At 39.0% G+C, this 18,202-nt stretch overlaps 1 protein-coding gene across 3 annotated transcripts in view; it reads left to right on the forward strand.

Annotated features, from left to right (window-relative positions):
* The first annotated feature begins 703 nt into the window (after nt 1-703).
* The window catches only part of SLC11A2 (solute carrier family 11 member 2), a 67,070-nt gene continuing 49,571 nt past the window's right edge, over nt 704-18,202 (forward strand). Inside the window, exons 1-4 of one of the 3 annotated variants that reach the window (XM_058168711.1) lie at nt 769-830; nt 1,464-1,555; nt 4,614-4,715; nt 11,286-11,369. In XM_058168711.1, coding sequence (XP_058024694.1) covers nt 4,655-4,715; nt 11,286-11,369 — 145 coding nt within the window. In that variant the 5' untranslated portion in view covers nt 769-830; nt 1,464-1,555; nt 4,614-4,654. Of the gene's footprint in view, nt 831-1,463; nt 1,556-4,613; nt 4,716-11,285; nt 11,370-18,202 lie in introns of all 3 variants that reach the window. The other 2 variants (XM_058168713.1, XM_058168712.1) reach the window with 2 other exon arrangements.

Raw genomic sequence — 18,202 nt, forward strand, 5'->3', positions numbered from 1 at the left:
ATTGTGGTCATAAGTTGAGGACTACCTCTAACACAAGGATCTCCAACCTTGGCAACGTTAAGACTTGTGGACTTCAACTCCCAGAATTCCTCTGGGCAAGCTGGCTGAGGAATTCTGAGCAAGGCTGGCTGAGGAATTCTGGGAGTTGAAGTTCACAAGTCTTAAAGTGGGCAAGGTTTGGAGACCCCTGCGAGTCTATCATATCTATTTGTTTTGTTTGTGCTGTTGAGTCAGTGTTGGCTTCTAGTGACTACCTGTTCCATTGCCTCCAGTTTTCTTGGCAAGTTTTTTTCAGAAATGTTTTGCCATTGTTTGATTCCTAGGGCTGAGAAAGAAAGAGAGAGAGGGACTGTCACTGGCCCAAGGTTCACCTGACTGACTCTGTGCCCCAAGGCAGGATTAGAAACCATGGCCTCAGGGCAGTGGTGGGATTCAAATAATTTAACAACCGGTTCTCTGTCCTAATGATTTCTTCCAACAAGCTGTTCATCAAACTGCTCAGAAAGTTAACAACCGGTTCTCCCGAAGTGGTGCGAACTGGCTGAATCCCACCACTGCCTCAGGGTCTCTGCCCTGTTGCCTTAATCACTACACCAAACCGGATCTCCAAAAGCATTTTTTTTTTAAAAAAAAGAGTTGAAATCCCAAACAGGCGCCAAGTTGCAGGCTGTCACTGTGGCGGAATTGCACTAGGAGGCGCTGTGCCGCCTTCGCCGGAGCCCCTCTGTCTCCTCGGGGCTCATAGAGCTCTAAGAGGGAGGGGCTGAGTTGCTGTCCTGGACCGGGGAAATGGGGCGCGCGTGGCTGCCGGCGGGGCATCTCTGATCGAGGTGAGGAGGTGGCAGCGGGCGGTTGCATTTCCACGAACGAACGAATGAATGAAGCGGTGGCTGTTTTGCAGAAGAGAAAGGCGGCTGAGTGGGGTGAATCGGTATTGCCGGCGTGATGAGGAAGTCTTTTAGGAGGGCTGTCTTTTAGGAGCGCGCAACTTGCGCGGAATACTTGAAACGTACAAAGAGTGGCTTGAATGCAAGGGACAGAGCAAGACCTCTAAAGCAGAGGTCTCCAACCTTGGCAACTTTCAACCTGGCGGACTTCAACTCCCAGAATCCCCCAGCCAGTTTTGCTGGCTTTGCTGGCTGGGGCATTCTGGGAGTTGAAGTCCTCCAGGCTTAAAGTTGCCAAGGTTGGAGACCCCTGCTCTAAAGGACGTGGGTGGGTTGCTAATAATATCATAAACATCCCCGTCTTTATTCCATACTATAAGCGAGTGAGGTTTTCAAAACGCAATCAATCACCCCCCAGTGTTGTGGGACTGGGTTACCCTCTGGTTCGTGAGCACGATCGCATCGTTTTCTGGGTGGCTCAGTATCCCATTTCGGGGGTAGCTTGAAAGTCTTTAAAGGAGGAGGCATTATTGTCGAGAAGTTCTGTATTGCATCTTATTTTTTTTCTCCCACCAGCGGCTTTGGAAGTTCCTTTATCTGTTCTTTGTGAAGATTAGCAGGGTCACCTTTCGCACACAAGACCCCCTGTTTGTGTGTCCTTCTCAAAGGTAACTTGGGAGAATTACTCCTCCCCTGGCTGTGTTTGTTCCCCAATGGCTAATGTAATTATCTCCAAAAGGGAGCAATGATCAGAGGAGCCAGATAAATTACTGATCTATTTGAAGAGAAGATCAAGATTTTTGTCTGACTCTCCCCCCACCCCCTTCACCTAGTTAGAAAAGGGAAGATCGGCCAGCAGTTTGCCAGGCGGGACCTGTATAAAGGATATATCTATGGAGGAAGGGATGAAAGAAGCTTTTTCCAAATTAAATAAAACTGCGGGGCACTATGACAGGAGAAAATGTTTTCTGCTCTGTTGAAAATGACGTGTAAATTAACCCCTTTAGTATGCGGCTATTGTATGGCTCCATTCCACACTCTTGACCAATATTGCTAGGCATCAAAGCAGTTGGTAAGGGAATCCATCGCAGGTTTTGTAGCCGGCTAGGAAGTCATGGAGCACTCTGGGAAAGGCCTTTAGGATGTTTGTAGATGACGTTTTTTGCAACCCATTACAAATCTTGTATGTCTGGATACAAATCAGTGTTGTGATGCAATTTATTCCAGGGTAAAGATAGTCCTGATTGGACCCCGAATCTGTCTTATCTCTTAGGAATCAAACTGACAGGTCTTATTTATAAGGCTCTTGTACATAGGGAATTGCTTTCTCACTCAACAGCTAAAACCTGAAGTATGATAAAGGAGGCAATTTCCATTTGAATATCAAGTGCTAGGACAAGCAGAAAATGGTCCTAACTTTTGGGCCCTGCTTTGCAAGTCTCCTAGAAATATTTGATAATAACCCCTGTTGGATATAAAATGCAAAGGGGGATTAAAAAGAAAAAAGATTTAACTGTGACCCAGTGCATTCTTCTTAGCTATTTAGGACACATTTTTCCTGCAAAGGTAGATTTTTTCTGGAGTGCTGTAAAACTGATGGAGAAATAATCTGAAAGGGAATGTTTGTGTATGTGTTAAATTTTCACTTTGCAAAGGGGTTTTGCGATAGGTATATTTCTGTGTGGTTCTGCTAGCCAGGTACTCTGATGGAGTTATTGTTTGGGGCTGTTCTAACAGGCAGAGTTGAAATATAATTACCGGTGGTTCCCTTACAATTATCCCTGAGCAATAATTTTATGAGGTAAGATGAAACATAGGAACCCAGGCAGGGAAAAAACCCTGATCATTGGGCTATGTTCCCTTCCCCCATTATAAAGACTATATCTCAAGTGAAATTTAAATTCTGGGACTGAGAAGGGGCTTCATTTCTCAATTATCTCTTTTAAATAAGACAGCATTTATATTATTCACCACTATTGCAAACAAAATTTATAATTCTCAGAACAGTGCTGAAGACTTGACATTGCAAGTAGACCAAGATGTTAATAACAGTTGGATGAATCCATGTTTAGTGAGTACCAAGAATTGCACACTATCTGCTTGGCTACTGTTCTGTGAAAATTCATATAGGCTGCTGGTTATGATAAGATAGCTGTTGGAACGTGTTGAAAACTAAGCATGGTGTAGAGGTTGGAATATAGAATAGAGTTAGAAAGACCCAACCTCAAATCCCTGTTCCAGTATAAACCTCACTTTATGCCCTTAGGCCTGGCACTCACCAAACCTGTTTGTCGCTGGGCAGGGGGTTTAGGGGTTTTAGATTGTGGTTTTTTTAAAAGTTGTAAGCCACCTGTGTGAGTTGGGCAGCTTTATACATTTGTTGAATGAATAAAATAAAACCTACCCCACAAAGACAATTTTTGATTGGATAGCAATCTTAGTAAATTGTGGGAAGGTTGTTAATACAATATACCCTGACTCCAAACATTTAACAAAACACTCCATGACATACTAATTAGCAAGATAGCGAGTGAGATGAATGGCATGATTGTCTGTTGGATATATGGGAGTCTCAAAAGTACTACTCTAACCAGTATTTTCTGGTGGTACTAAATAGTACTCTAATCAGTGTTTTCTCATCAAACTAAGTTCATAATCTTTTTTTGGGGGGGGTCTTTTAATTTGCAATCCAGAGCCAATTGTTAAATAAATAAAATGGCGGCACGTATTAATTAATCATTTGGATGAAGCTGCAGAGAGCAAGCTTTGGTCTGGGGTGCTTTGCCCTGAGTAAAAGGTCAGACTCAGCAGCCTCTGGCCCTTTCCAGCCCTTTAATTCCATGAGCATACTAAGCCCAAACCAAACAAACTATTTGCACAATGTGTCAACAGGCAGAGCCAATATCTTTATGACAAGGTAATTTCACAAGGGAGCAGGCAGATTTTAAATCCAGCAATCCCAGCCAGTTTAGGGATCAATAGATTGCATTTAATATTTTATACGTTACAGACGTACCAATAATCGGTAATGCGATATGTCTTAACATTTCCCACACAAGGACCCTTGGCATGTTTTGCTCTGAACTTTACTTTTTTCTTAAAGATTCAGCTGAACACTGAGTGTTTCCTAATCTGGTGCCCTCTATGTATATTAGGGACTGTAGTACTCCAAATAACTAGCCACTATAGACTTTGGCTTTCTCTTGGGACATACAACCCAAGGTGTATGGATAGCACCAAGGTGGGTATTTCTTCCCCTTCATGTAGGACTTCAAGCCAACTGGGTGTAAACAATTGGCTGGTTGCCTATGGCATCATGGTGCCATCTCGTCTTTTCACTTACTAAGGCAAGAGTTGAACAATGTATATTCTCCTCTTGCATTTTTCCTCCAAAGTTGAAGCTGAATCTTATAAGATATTGAGATACCAGCAAAATCACTAGTCAATATTTTGAATTACTGCAGCACAAGGGGATTCTAAATGAGAAGAAACTATATTGTTTCTATTGCACAAAGATGACACTTGTCCTGATACTTTGGGCACTAGGAAACACTGATTACAAAACACCTGTTTCCAGGTGCATTTTGTTTTCTTACCGTGATATTGTTTGTTTTAAGCCTTATAAACCACCGAGAGTTATAACAACCTAACCATCTGGAAAAACTTGTAAGTGACATTTTTCCGTTAAGCAGCATTGGAAATGATGTCTTTCAATATTTCTTATAGCACCTCCCACCATGGCTTATCATTGACCATGAAGGCACAGGATGCTGGGAATATCTGCAATTCAGCATCGTTTGGAGGATCACTGCCCACCACCCATTTACTGTATGCACGCCCATTCTCTAATTTGATGCCTTCTAGATCTTTTAGACCAGGGGTCCCCAACCCCTGGTCCATGAACCAGCAGCGGTCTGCGGCATGCCAGAAACTGGGCCACGCAAACAAGCGAAGCCCCATTTGTGGGATGCAGGCAGCACACAAAACCACGCCCCCTCCAGTCCGTGGTAAAACCTCTCTCCACGGAACCAGTCCCTGGTGCCCAAAAGGTTGGAGGCCACTGTTTTAGACTATAATTGTTTGTCTTCACCTACCGAATTAGAAAAGCTGGCTTGCTAAGTAATTTGAGCTTTATTTCAAACATAAAAGAGGGCTTGTATAGAGACCACAGCTGCTTTTATATAAGAATGGTTTGCATGTTGTGGGGTGCCATGGGGCTGGTTTTATCCGAGGAGTGAATAATACCTAATCAGTGTTTGCTGGCTCAGCTCACAAGTTGATTTGGCTGTCTCTCTTTTTAGTAAGTTTGCCAAACTTATTGTGGCCTATAAATGTGAGATCTGGTTTTCTTTCCCAAGAAGAAATCATGCTTTAACACGTAAGTGGGCGTGAGGGACAGCAGCATTTAATTTTTGAGTCGCTGAGAAAGCATTTTAAACCAGTTCTGCTCAAGTAGCATCTTCTAAAAATTTACAAGCCATTTAGCAAAAGTTATGTTTTAATTTTAAAGGATTTTCCCCATCTTTTTTCCCTTGTTAGGAAGTAACTTTCTTTATAGGTGCTATTGACAATATTGGTCTCTATAAACTAGGCGTATAAAATTCCATCCATTACATATGCGTGTATAGGCTAGGGAATGGAAAATATGACAGTTTTAATTTGTGCTATGTTAGGAGCCCATTTAGGCAGACTTTTAAATTATTTTCAGATTAGCCTAGATGCTGCAGAGTAGATTGAGTAGAGCAAGTCCTCATTTAGTGAATACAGTTGGGAGTAGAAGGGAAGTGGTTGCTAATTGAAACCATTAGTGTACTTAAAATCTTACTACTTCTTTGTTGCTGGCAATCCTTACGATTTATATTGATATTGATTGTTCCTGATTGCTTATTTGTACCCTATGCTTATCATTAAGTATTAAATTGTACCCTATGACTATCATTTGTGTTGTAAGTGTTGTATCTTGATGAAGGCATCTTTTATTTTATGTACACTGAGAGCATATGCACCAAGACAAATTCCTTGTGTGTCCAATCACACTTGGCCAATAAAAATTCTATTCTATTCTATTCTATTTCTGCTTTACAGACCTATGAAGGTTGTACGTGCAAAGATTGGTTGTAAAGTTACTTTTTTTAATCACTGTCATAACTGCAAACGGTTGCTAAACAATACAGTTGTTAAATGAAGACTTTGTTTGGTATATAATTAAAACAGGAGAGAATGTACATAGCTGATCATACTTACTTATCTCATAGGAATACGTTTGATTATGAGCATAAGTTGTATTTGGCTAGATTCAGAAAGTATTGAGAGTTGATACTGGATAATCAAGCTTGCAAAGGTTGACAGTGATGGGTTTATATTGTACTGTTACAATGAACATTTTTGCCGTGAGCTGATTTATGTTTTTAATGTTCAGCAGATGTGTCTTTCGTATTATAGCATGTTCCAGTAGAGGTGTGACACTCATTCTTTGGAATGGTCTGTATGTAAACAGGGTTTCACGTCTGCTGAGTTCAATAACAAGTTCCAGTAAAAGCATTCTAGTGACTGCTATCTAAAGTTTCTACCTTTAGTAAAAAAAAAACTTTTAAAAAGTTTAAGCCACTTAACTTTGAAATAACTTAAATGATTGAATTCAGTGGGATGAATTGCATTTGGATTGATATGCACTGGCTCACATTCTATCTTACAGCCAGTAGTGGTATTCAACCAGTTCTGACTGGTTCTGGAGAACTGGTAGAAGAAATGTTTGGAGAACCAGCAAATACCACCGCTGACTGGCCCCACCCCCATCTATTCGTTGCCTCCTGAGTCCCAGCTAATTGGCTGGGTCTTCTTTTGCTGCCCTGCACACGGACCTGGAAAGCAAGTTAGTGGGGCAGGAGTGGGATAGAAATGGGGATTTTACAGTATCCTCCCCCCTGGACTGAGGTGGGAATGGAAATTTTGCAGTATCTTTCCCCCGCCATGCCCACCAAGCCACACCCACAGAACCGGTAATAATTTTTTTTTTAATCCCACCACTGCTTACAGTGGTAACTCTTATAGCTCAGTACTGGAGTTGAGAAGTTGAGTTGAAAATTGCTGACTTGGGAGAGGCAGAGGAGTCAGGCCATTCATGATTCTTAGCTTTTTTGAGAAGACAATTCCGATAAAATGTAATTGCCTCTGTTCCTATTAAAAAACAAAAACAAAGGTCAGGGCCACTTGTCTGATTTCCCGCTTGTATTTGCTTTTCGTTCTATAAACAGGTATGCCGATCCTTTCTTTTCTGTGATATTCAGTATGGAAAATTGATTTATTTTTGGGATGGGCAGGAAACCCTATAGTTTTTTTATACAGGTTTTTGATGCTTTCCACAGACCACTGGCTTCTGTGCCCAAGCTTCTTCAATTAATTTTGAATTATAGGAATGAAAATTATACCCATGTATAATTACTGTGGATAGGTCAACGAGGTTAGATAATCAGTTGAAACAGCAAAAAAAAACCCCAACCCTTTAGGGTATCATTATCATTTGCAAGACGGTGCTTCTTGTGCATGTATAACCTTTGTATATGTACAAGAATAATCCTGGGTATGCGAATTCACACCCTTTGCTGCCATAACCAAAACCAAGATTAACAAATTTAAAGAACAGTAATCTTTAGACAGCTTTATGGCCCATAATTTTCCACTCCTTTAATTGCACTCAACTTTATAGAGCGTTTTTAAAGGTAGCTAAAATTTGTGCCAGCAAGAGGTGTAAAGTGGCACGTCTAACAGTGTGCCACTTGGTCATATGACGCTGGGCAAGGAATGCCTTCAGAATTCTTGCTTGTATTTCATTGACAGTGGGAGCTCAGGAAAGCTGGAATTATGGGTTACTTAATAAAATTGTCAACTTCAGGGGGAAATAAAAAGACAACATAGTAAGTAGCATTTTCAAGAAACAAATCTAAAATAATTCCAGTGGTTTTTTTAAAGAAAACACTCTTTCTATTGAAATATGCTGCCATTATCGCTTGGGTCTTGTTTACCTTCTGATTGGCCTAACTTATAAAAGGATACTGTAGAGTTGGAAAGAGATGCACCTAAGTGGTCAGAATTAGAAATTATGTGAGGAAAGGTTTCAAAGTTTTTACTTACTGTTTAATGCAGCGTTTCTCAACCTTGCCAACTTTAAGGTGTGTAGACTTCAACTTCCTGAATTCCTCAGAAGTTCACACGTTAAAGTTGCCAATGTTGAAAAACACTGGTTTGATGAGACTAAATGTATTTATTGAATTTCTCTTGTTGTTGTTGTTAGTTAGTTGCAAAGTTGTGTCCGACCTATCACGACCCCATGGACAGTATTCCTCCAGGTCTTCCTGTCCTCTACCATCCTCTGGAGTCCATTTAAGCTCACGCCTACTGCTTCAGTGACTCCATCCAGCCTCATTCTCTGTTGTCCCCTTCTTCTTTCGCCCTCAATCTTTCCCAGCATTAGGCTCTTCTCTAGTGAATTCTCCATTGAATTTCTAGGCTATCCCAATCCGTCACTACTGTGAACAACTTCTGTGATACACCAAGAATCTATTTATTATACTATTATACTGATTTTACTCCTCCAATAATGCCAAGAATTTTATATTTACATCCTTTCTCTTATCCCTATCACAAAATCCCCCCCTCTTTTTTTTTAAATTATCTCCTGGAAACAAAATAGCCTGTTTTTAAACATTTTCCACATTTAATTTGATTTCTAGGACAGCCAGAAAAGGAACTGGGAATAGTGATTCAAGTCTACCTAAATTAAATTAGCGAAAGTCTTGGACTGACCTTAAACAAAACTTGAAGAGTATCAAAAGTGGTGCAGATAATTCAGGGGTAAAATGTATTTACCTTTCCTACCGGTTCACTGATGTGCACCTACCGCGCCGTCATCTGTGCATGTGCAAAGCCTTCTGTGCATGAGCAGATGGTCAAAACTGGGCCATGACAATGTCCCGGTTTGGGGGGGCGGAGCCTCCCACTGCTAGCGCTACCGGTTCTCCGAACTACCCGCCACCAGCGCTACAGGCTCCCGCGAGCTGGATAGAGCCGGCAGCATTTCACTCCTGAGATAATTAGCCCACTATCCACTCTACAGAGTAATATTGCAAACTGATGTTGGAAGAAAAATCCAGTCTGGTTCCAAGCTGGGAAAAAGACGCTGAAAAATAATATTCTGCCTCTTTTAATATTCCGCAAAATATTTCATTCTCTAGGAGGGGGAGGGTTCCCCACACTGAATTAAGGTTTTTCAACCATGATAATAAAATCAAGAAATGTTAATTGAAAGTCACATGCTGCCTTGACGAGGTTTAGTCTAACACATAAAACTAAACACATTTGCTTGTTAGTTTCCTCTTGTCTCAAAGAGGCACTAACTCCATATTCATCAGGGTTATGGCAGGCCTGAGGTATGCACATTATTAAGAAGAAAGAATTTGTTCTGGGGAAAGATTAAAAAAGAGCAAACAGATCATTTGAAAAGAGTTAAAAGGTCGTTTTGTCAGGCTAGATATTTTAGCAAGCTTTAGGTTAAGAAAAATTTGGTCTTGGAGTCGTCTTCCCTGAGGAATCCAGTAGAAAAATTGTTCTGAAAAAGTTATTTTATATGTTGTCATGTAATACAAAGATGAAGATTTTTATTATCTAAGTTAGTTTTATTAAAAAATAATTCCTGTGTACCAAGTTAGACAAATCTCTGTTGGTTGGCCCCATTTTTATATACATACATACATACATACACACACACACACACACACACTCACACACATATTGACATGAGTAGTTCTCAGTAATTTGATTGGATTTCTGAAAAAGTTTTGGAATTTTGCCATTTTTTTTGGTGTATTAAATCTGTGCAGAGACTTACAGCCTTTTTGCTGGAGGAAGTCTGTCTCTGTTACTGCACACAGAATTATTTTAGCATTGTAACTTAACTTTATGTGGCATCATGACATTGTTTATGTTCCAATGACATGTTCATTTATTATAATCAAATATGTTATAAAATGTGTATGATTTTTATTCTCAGCTTTTTCTTTTTCAGATGGCAAAAACTTAGATAGAGGTACTTGAGTAGTATAGGATTTATGTATTTTTATTTTATCTATCTATCTACCGGTTATCTATCTATCTATCTATCTATCTATCTATCTATCTATCTATCTATCTATCTATCTATCTATCTATCTATCTATCTGCACACACACAAATACACACACACACACACAAATACACACACACACACACACACACACACACGTGTCTATCTCTGTCTCTCCCTCTCTGCCCCCCCCTCCATCCTCCTATCTGACTACTGAAACTGGGCGGCAAACAAGAAATTAAAACTGGAAAACAACAGAAAAGCAAATGGTTGTCGCTCTTTGTGGGTCATTGTATAGTGTAGTTGTATAGTGTAGTTACACATAAAGGAGTTATATCTTTGCTAGGGAGGGGAGCATAATCTCAGAATTGCCTGTCCCAAATAGTCTGAGTCTTCTGAGGAAACATATACAGGATTGCTTTGTAATATACCATGTAACCTACTGAGGTAACTGTTATAAAATATACGCTTTTATGTCTATAAAGCTTTAAAAGTAATTAAAAGAAAGCCCATATTTTTCCGTTCCAGCCTCCTGCTTTTTCCCCCCTTAAAAAACAACAACAGGGTAGGAAATTTCAACATTACTTGAACCACTACATTTTTATACGATAGAGGCAGCTGCCAGAAGTTATGGCCGTATTTTACAATATAGAAGCGTTTGACTGCATTCTTTCTCTAGAATAGGAACATAAAATATAGGTAAAGCTTCAAGGAATTATTCATTAACTCTGAAAATCCATTATCCATTTCCGTGTGTGTGTGTGTGTGTGTGTGTGTGTGTGTGTGTGTGTGTGTGTGTGCGCGCGCGCCCGCGCCCCTCCCCCCTTTTCCCTTAGGTTGTCCCTTTGTTGCATTTGCAGAGAGATAAACTTTTGCTGGAGGAAAAAAAAAGTTTTACTTGAACCAGATGTTTTGGTTTCTAAGAAAACATTTTGATGGCGGCCAGATGTCTACTTATCTCCTGGATTTATATATCTGCATAAGCACAATAAATTGTATAAATCACCCTTCAAGAAACTGCACTTCCCCCCCCCCACCCCCGGTAGTATTTTTGGGAAGTACTGCTCATGGTTGGCCAAGAAATAATCCTTAGTTCTACATGAGTCATGGGAATGAGTCAAACCCCTATACCATAAAAATAGAGCACGACCTCAACCGTATCTGCCTTTCTCTGCTGCAGCTTGAAGAGAAAAGTGTTAGGCAGAACTCTGGGTCTGTAGCCTGGCTCCTGCGACTTTACTCTAAAATATGGATTTCATGTCTTTTATTCTCTTTTGCAGCTACTGTGACTGGTTCTAAAGATCCCAATTCTGGAGAGAAAGCTCTAACCATGACACCTGGCAAGGAAAGGGAAGCACTGTATGGTAAATCAGTCATTTAATTTACATATCTTTTAAACAACTTGGTGGCTCAAATATATCTCTTTTATAACTGAATGTCTACTGTTCTTTACAGCATTTCTAGAATGGCATCCTTGGTTTAAGATGGGTCACATACAGAGCCCCAAGCTCAGTTTGTGTGACTTCCAGAACCACATCTGACCATTACTGCTAAAAATTGTGGCATAATTTCTTACCGTTTTCAGGCAGAAAGCCACATGAAAAGGACTACCGCAAGTTCTACAGTGATGTTCTTCACATTATTTGAAAAATAAGGCCTACTTATCTCCACAACCTCCCCCAGAATCTTTTCCCAAAACAAAAATTCTCAGTCAGTTTGGATCATTGTGCCATCTGAAATGGCTCTATAAAACTCCCTTCATTTTGCTTTCTACTCATTCTACATTGCTTTCTGGCTCATGAGATTTCCCAAAGTAATTTATAGTATAATAAAAAGCTAAGGACAGTTCAGTTTACCATGCCTTTTATTTAAGTCCATGATGAAACATGAATGCTTGGCTATAGTTACAACATTTATGAAAAATGCTTACTTTTTTGTTTATCATTGGGTAAAAGAATTTGGAAATAATCTTCCTCCAACATATTCCTTAGCTGTAAGTTCTTTGAAAGAGAGACCTATAGATTTATGTGTGCAAAGTATGACTAGCATAAATCCTATGTGTCTTCATAAATGGATATTCCATTGAGTTAAGGGGATTTGCTTCCAGAAAAGTGGGTGTAGATTTCTGTTTTAGTTTGCACCAACATCCTTTTGAAATATGAAAATGAGAAAAATTAATGAAAAGCTCTCCAACTCCAGCAACAGAATATTTAAGACAAAATATAGACATTCTGATTTCGCCTCACAATGAGCCTGTGAGTTTGATCCTAGGTAGTGGCAGATATTACTCTCTCTGGGCACAAAGAGAAAATATCTGCTGCAAACTACATGTAGATCGGGGTGGGTTCTACTTACCTTTACTACCAGTTCGCATCGTGCCCGTGCTTGCGCACTCACTCTGCATGCACAGATCACTTTTGATGACGTTCAAGTCAGTGGGCAGAGCCTCCCGCCGGTTTTACTACTGGTTCTATAGAACCGGTCTGAACCGGGGGCAGCCCACCACTGATGTAGGTGTCAGGAAGGGCATCTGGCCAGTAAATGCTCATCCCAACTCTACCCTGATGCAAAAGATTCCAGGGTTGTTAAAAGAGAAAAAAGGGAGACATTTTGCTGATTGTTCTATTTCTTCCAATGTAACTCATTCTCTTTAACTCAGGTTTCTCATAAGTGAACTATCTGGAACTGGGAAAGAAATTCGTTATCTGCCTAGTTGTTAAACCACCCAGCAATATTCTGCAAGATAATTGTTATGGCTCTGCAATCAGGCTATTACCAGAACCCAATCCATGATAGCAAACGTTTTTAAAACTTTATCTTGAAGTAACATTATGGCCAGGAATACTGTCATTCAGGCTATAAATTCCTCCTCATTCTTAAGACAGTGATTCTTAGAAGAACCATTCTAAGACTGTGGTGCTCAGATGTGTCAGAGAAAGTTAAATAAGGTTGATGGTTTTTGGTTCTTCCTTATTACCTTTTAATCAGAGACACTGGGGGCGAATCTAAACAGACCACATTCGTAATAGAATGGGAAACTACCCAGAGTCACTTTGGATAGTGAGATGGGTGGCATATAAGTTTAATAAATAATAAATTTTGTAAAATAATAGTGTCTCTAGTGACAAATCCAAATACAGTGACGTAAAAGACATTATTAAAAAAATTTAAAAATTCATTTTGACATGAAGATATTTTCTAGATGGTTTTGTACGTGCATGCGTGATCTGCATATATTTGATGAAACACTTTTGGAGTTTATCATAAAGCCATTCACCATAGATACACAGTACATAATACACACAGATGTATACACACATGTATGCATACACACACACACACACACAATTATCTGTGTGTTTTTAATTTCAATCTTGCCTACTGTATTAACTTGGCCATAACATACTTTCAGTCACTCTTTTGTCTTTTATTATTCAAAACATTTTACAGCCTAAAAATTCATTCATGTTTTTTCATATGCACTATGTCTCTTTGTGACATAAACATAAGATATTTGGATGATTGGCCATCTTGTCTGCCAAAACTTTAGTTAGTCTGCTTTTTATTTTTTATTTTTTTTGCCAATTTTTTAAAAAAATTTTTACAAGCATAATAAAAAAAATCATTGTGAAAAAATTATTGGTCAGGTACATCTTTAAACATATCAAGTTTCACCTAAGTTATAGTCTAATACAATGTATTTTCCTTCTTCTTCTTTAAATTCGATTATTTATTTGCACACAATCTGATTATAGAAGTAAATCAAATTCAGCCCATTCAGGAAAATATTTAAATGAAGTCTAGTCCCCGTGCTTAATTCCCTTCAACATCATTAATAAATTCTATTTACGTTTTAAAATTTCACCATTCAGCTTTATATCTACATTACTAATCAAAGTTCATCCTATCTAAAATCTCTTTCTTAAAACTGCCCAGAGATCACATAGACAATTACATTCTTCCCTTCGTCTTCCTCTGCCTCTAAATCAGTAACATATATTTAAAGTTTTCCATCTAAACCATTTTAATATCAAACAAAAAATTTAACATTTGCAAGGGTAGTCACTAATTATTTCCCCCAGTTATTCCCCCAAAATATTAACTGTTTCCTTAGAAGTTTTATCAAATCCTTTCATTACCTTACTTACTTATTTGTAAGAACTTTTGCTTTTTATTTTTTGTGTTGCGAGATGTTTGTGAATTATGAAATTCTAGTCTAACATATATTTGCCTGAATCTTAAAATATTTTTAATTAGATCTCCTCTTACCTATCAGATTTTCAAGTTTCAAGTTGCAGATAAAATATCAATACTTTAAAGTCTTAGCAGATTTAGTTGTAACTTCAGATGGCCAAAACAGAGATATTTGCTTGCTTTTAATTCTCTTTTTAGTTCCTTTGTTTTTCCTCTGAAGCTGTTGGAATTCAAATTTTGTGAAAATTTGATTGTGCCGTTTTTAATTTTCTGGAAGAGAGTATAACGCAAAGTGGGAAAATGTGATCAGACAATAAATTATTGCATTGAGAGAATGTATACAAAGAGTTAACTTGATACTTCCTTGTAAGGAAATTGAGGCAGAAAATTAGCAAGGGAGAGAAATATATGAGGAAAGGACAGCTGATACTTAGTCATAGAAGCAAAGGAATAGAGCAGAAAAGGATCAGTGCACATGAAAAGAGAAAGGAGAGAAAAAAAGAGAAAAAGAAAAAAAGAGAGAAGAGAAATAAAATCATGTAAATCAGCATTGAGTTTTATTGATGTTGGTCTAAATAGAAACAACCATGGTATATTATTTGTTCACACAAAGTTATTGTTAAATAGAAGTTATAATCAGCAGAATACACAAGTATGTGTAGGATAGCAAAGTATGGCTAGGATAGCAAATTGATTTTATTGATTAGGGAGTTTAGAGAATCTAAAATACATCTATTTCTCATCAAAATAAAGTTAGAAGAAATTGCATCACATGTAGACTTCCAGTGAGGATTTATGATGAATTAGACGCCCCTGAAAGAGTAGGGATGACATGGTGGCAGAGATCAGTGGCCAGACAGTGAATTCTGTTCAACAGAGTCTTTCTGGAAAAAAGAGAGATAGTAAAATCACCCACTTGCACTCTGAACAGGTGCTCTACACAGTAGTCCAGAGCAGAGGTCTCCAACCTTGGCAACTTTAAGATTTGTGGACTTCAACTCCCAGAATTCCTCAGCCAGCTTTGGTGGCTGAAGAATTCTGGGGGTTGAAGTCCACAAATCTTGAAGTTGCCAAGGTTGGAGACCTCTGGTCTAGAGTACACTACAGGAAACAGGACTAGATGAACTAATTCTACTTTACTGTCAGGCAACATTAACAGAATCATTCTGAAGGTAAAACCTCCCATCGTTGCTTTTAATGGACTGATCAATTAAGGCAGACCCTTCCTAATTTTCTTTTCCTGATCGTTGAGCCCTTCAGAGGTCCTGCTTCTCTTGTCAGATTGTTTTCTAGGCAGCATCTCTTCTCCTCTTTCCTCAAGATCATCCACACATTTCATTACAGCTTGTGAATCGAGCAGTAGGGAGTTGTGAGATTTCAATCAAACTCACTGATGTACAGTTAGTCCTTGACTTGCAACCATTTGTTTAGTGACTGTTTGATGTTAAAATGGCACTGAAAAAAGCGATTAAAACCATTTTTTACACTTATGACTGTTGCAGCATCCCTAGGGTCACATGATCGAAATTCAGACGCTTGGCAAGTCACTCATTGGACAATTGAAGTGTCCTGGGGTCATGTGTTCACCTTTTACGACCTTCTGACAAGCAAATGGGAATGGCCAGATTAACAACTGTGTTACTGAATTAACAACTACAGTGATTCACTTAACGACTGTGGCAAAAAAAGTTGTAAAATGAAGCAAAACTCACTTTAAGATCTGTCTCGCTTAGCAACAGAAAATTTAGGCTCAGTTGTGGTCATAAGTCAAGAACTACCTGTAATGTAGCCTTATTGGTACATTGAGCCTCATTTCTTAATCACTTTGAGAAATTGCTTCTTAACCGCTTGTAAATTATTAGGAACTTTTGGATCTACAAGTTTTATAGCACCACGTGAGTTGCCTTCAAGTCTTAGCAAGAAAGATTTTAAATTTAAGGACTTAAAAAATATTTATTTTGGGGAGAGGAGAATAAACAACAAAAGGGTGATTAGAACATTGAATTTGGAAATTACAAAGAGATTAAGGATCCAGATGAATTTGAAATAAGTTTTTGAAATTAATTATAAGAATCCTTCCCATGGGAAAATGTGGTTGTTTTGAGTTCTTAAAAAAACCAAACTCTAATAGAATGTGACTTTACAGGTTGGGCACTAGAGGGAATGGGAAGGAGCTAAAAATTACAAAAGAGAAGAACACTTAAATTTGACTCACTAATACAGATTGGAGCAAATTCCTTTAACATGGACATACTGAAGAATATTTATGAACAATGGATTCAGAAGTTAACTCTGAGAATGTCTGCCCTTATGGATAGGCTGTTTAAAAGTTGCTACGGAAAAAAAAAGTTTTATCTTACCAAGACTAAGATTGTTTAAAGTGGATTTAAAAATGACAGACTACAAGGATGATATGGAAAAGAAGCTGCATTGGATACACACATGAAACTAGCTGATGTCTTAATAATTAAAAGATATACAAATAGCAAACCAAAAGTGTGACCCAGATAACTTTCTTATACTGTTTGCAAAAGAAATTTGCTAAAAGTTTGAACGATTTTTGGGAGGGGGGCAGGGCACAAAGAAAAAAATGAAAAGAAATCAAGTTCTAGGACATTATTTGAAGGGATTAAAGATCCAGTTTGTTAAAAGTACAGGTAGTCCTTCAGCTGAGATCAAATGTCAAAAGAATCAAAATTATAGTCTGCACAATTTTTCATTGACAGTATCCCTATCTCTTTTTTTTTTTGCTGATCCAAAATGATTCACTCAGTGCATAACAAAAGTAGATATTGTGCTTCTCAGACCTGTAGTGCTGTTCTCTGTTTGGATGGTTTTAAAAAGCATTTTGATTCATAGGTGGGTGATAACGCTGCCGGTAGCTACTAGTCACGATGGCTCTATCTTAATCCTGATAAGCCCCTGGGTCTCTCATAAGGAAGATGAGTGACTGTGCAATTGCAGTCTTACCTGTTTGTGGGTTTCGCGAAAGCACAGCAGAACTGGAGAGTGGGGTGGGGGAAACGACCACCCCCAGACCCCAGACCCTCCCCTGTTCGATATACATTGCAACAGTTTTAGCCCAGGAAAGGCAGAGCTTGCAACAGGATACCACAATACTGCTTTCATTATTCTGGTGTCGGTGCAATTAGTCTTCCAATTACGACCACGGTTGAGCAATGATTTCCGTTTTTAAGCAAGACAGGTGAGTTGTTACCCCATTTTATGACCTTTCTCGCCACAGTTGTTAAGTTAGTAACACGGTTGTGAAGTGGCTTCCCCATTGACTTTGCTGGCCACGAGCAAAGGACAGAGGGGCCTCTGGTGGCTCAGCAGACTAAGTCTGTCTGTTATTAACACAACTGCTTGCAATTACTGCAAGTTCAAGTCCCACCAGGCCCAAGGTTGACTCAGCCTTCCATCCTTTATAAGGTAGGTAAAATGAGGACCCAGATTGTTGGGGGCAATAAAAGCTGACTTTGTATATAATATACAAATGGATGAAGACTATTGCTTAACACAGTGTAAGCCGCCCTGAGTCTTCGGAGAAGGGTGGGATATAAATTCAAATTTAAAAAAAAGCGTCTGAATTTTGATCACGTGACTGCGGTAAATGCTACAGCAGTCGTAAGTGTGAAAAATGGTCATCGGTCCCTTTTTTTCAGTGCCGCTGTAACTACAGAAGGTCTGGTTGTAAGTTGAGGACTGTCCGTAGCGAGAGCCTGCGATCCCCATAGCAAAAGCATCTGGTTTTGGCCCCTGTGGGATCAGAATGGTGGAGGAGACAAGCCGTGGTTGCCATCCTGTGTGGCTCTTAAATTTGCCCCTTTCTCTGATACAAACAAGAGTTTGTGGAATTTCAAATCATCCCAGTATTTTCATAAAGGAAATGTAAGAGTACAAAAAGTGGCTTGCTTTATAACAGGGAGGTCCTGATGGACTTCCGAAGTAAAGCTAGGGGCGTTCAGAAATCATTGGTTTGGCCTCAATAAAACAAAAACAA

This window comes from Ahaetulla prasina, chromosome 2, assembly GCF_028640845.1.
Source record: "Ahaetulla prasina isolate Xishuangbanna chromosome 2, ASM2864084v1, whole genome shotgun sequence".
Lineage (NCBI taxonomy): Eukaryota > Metazoa > Chordata > Lepidosauria > Squamata > Colubridae > Ahaetulla > Ahaetulla prasina.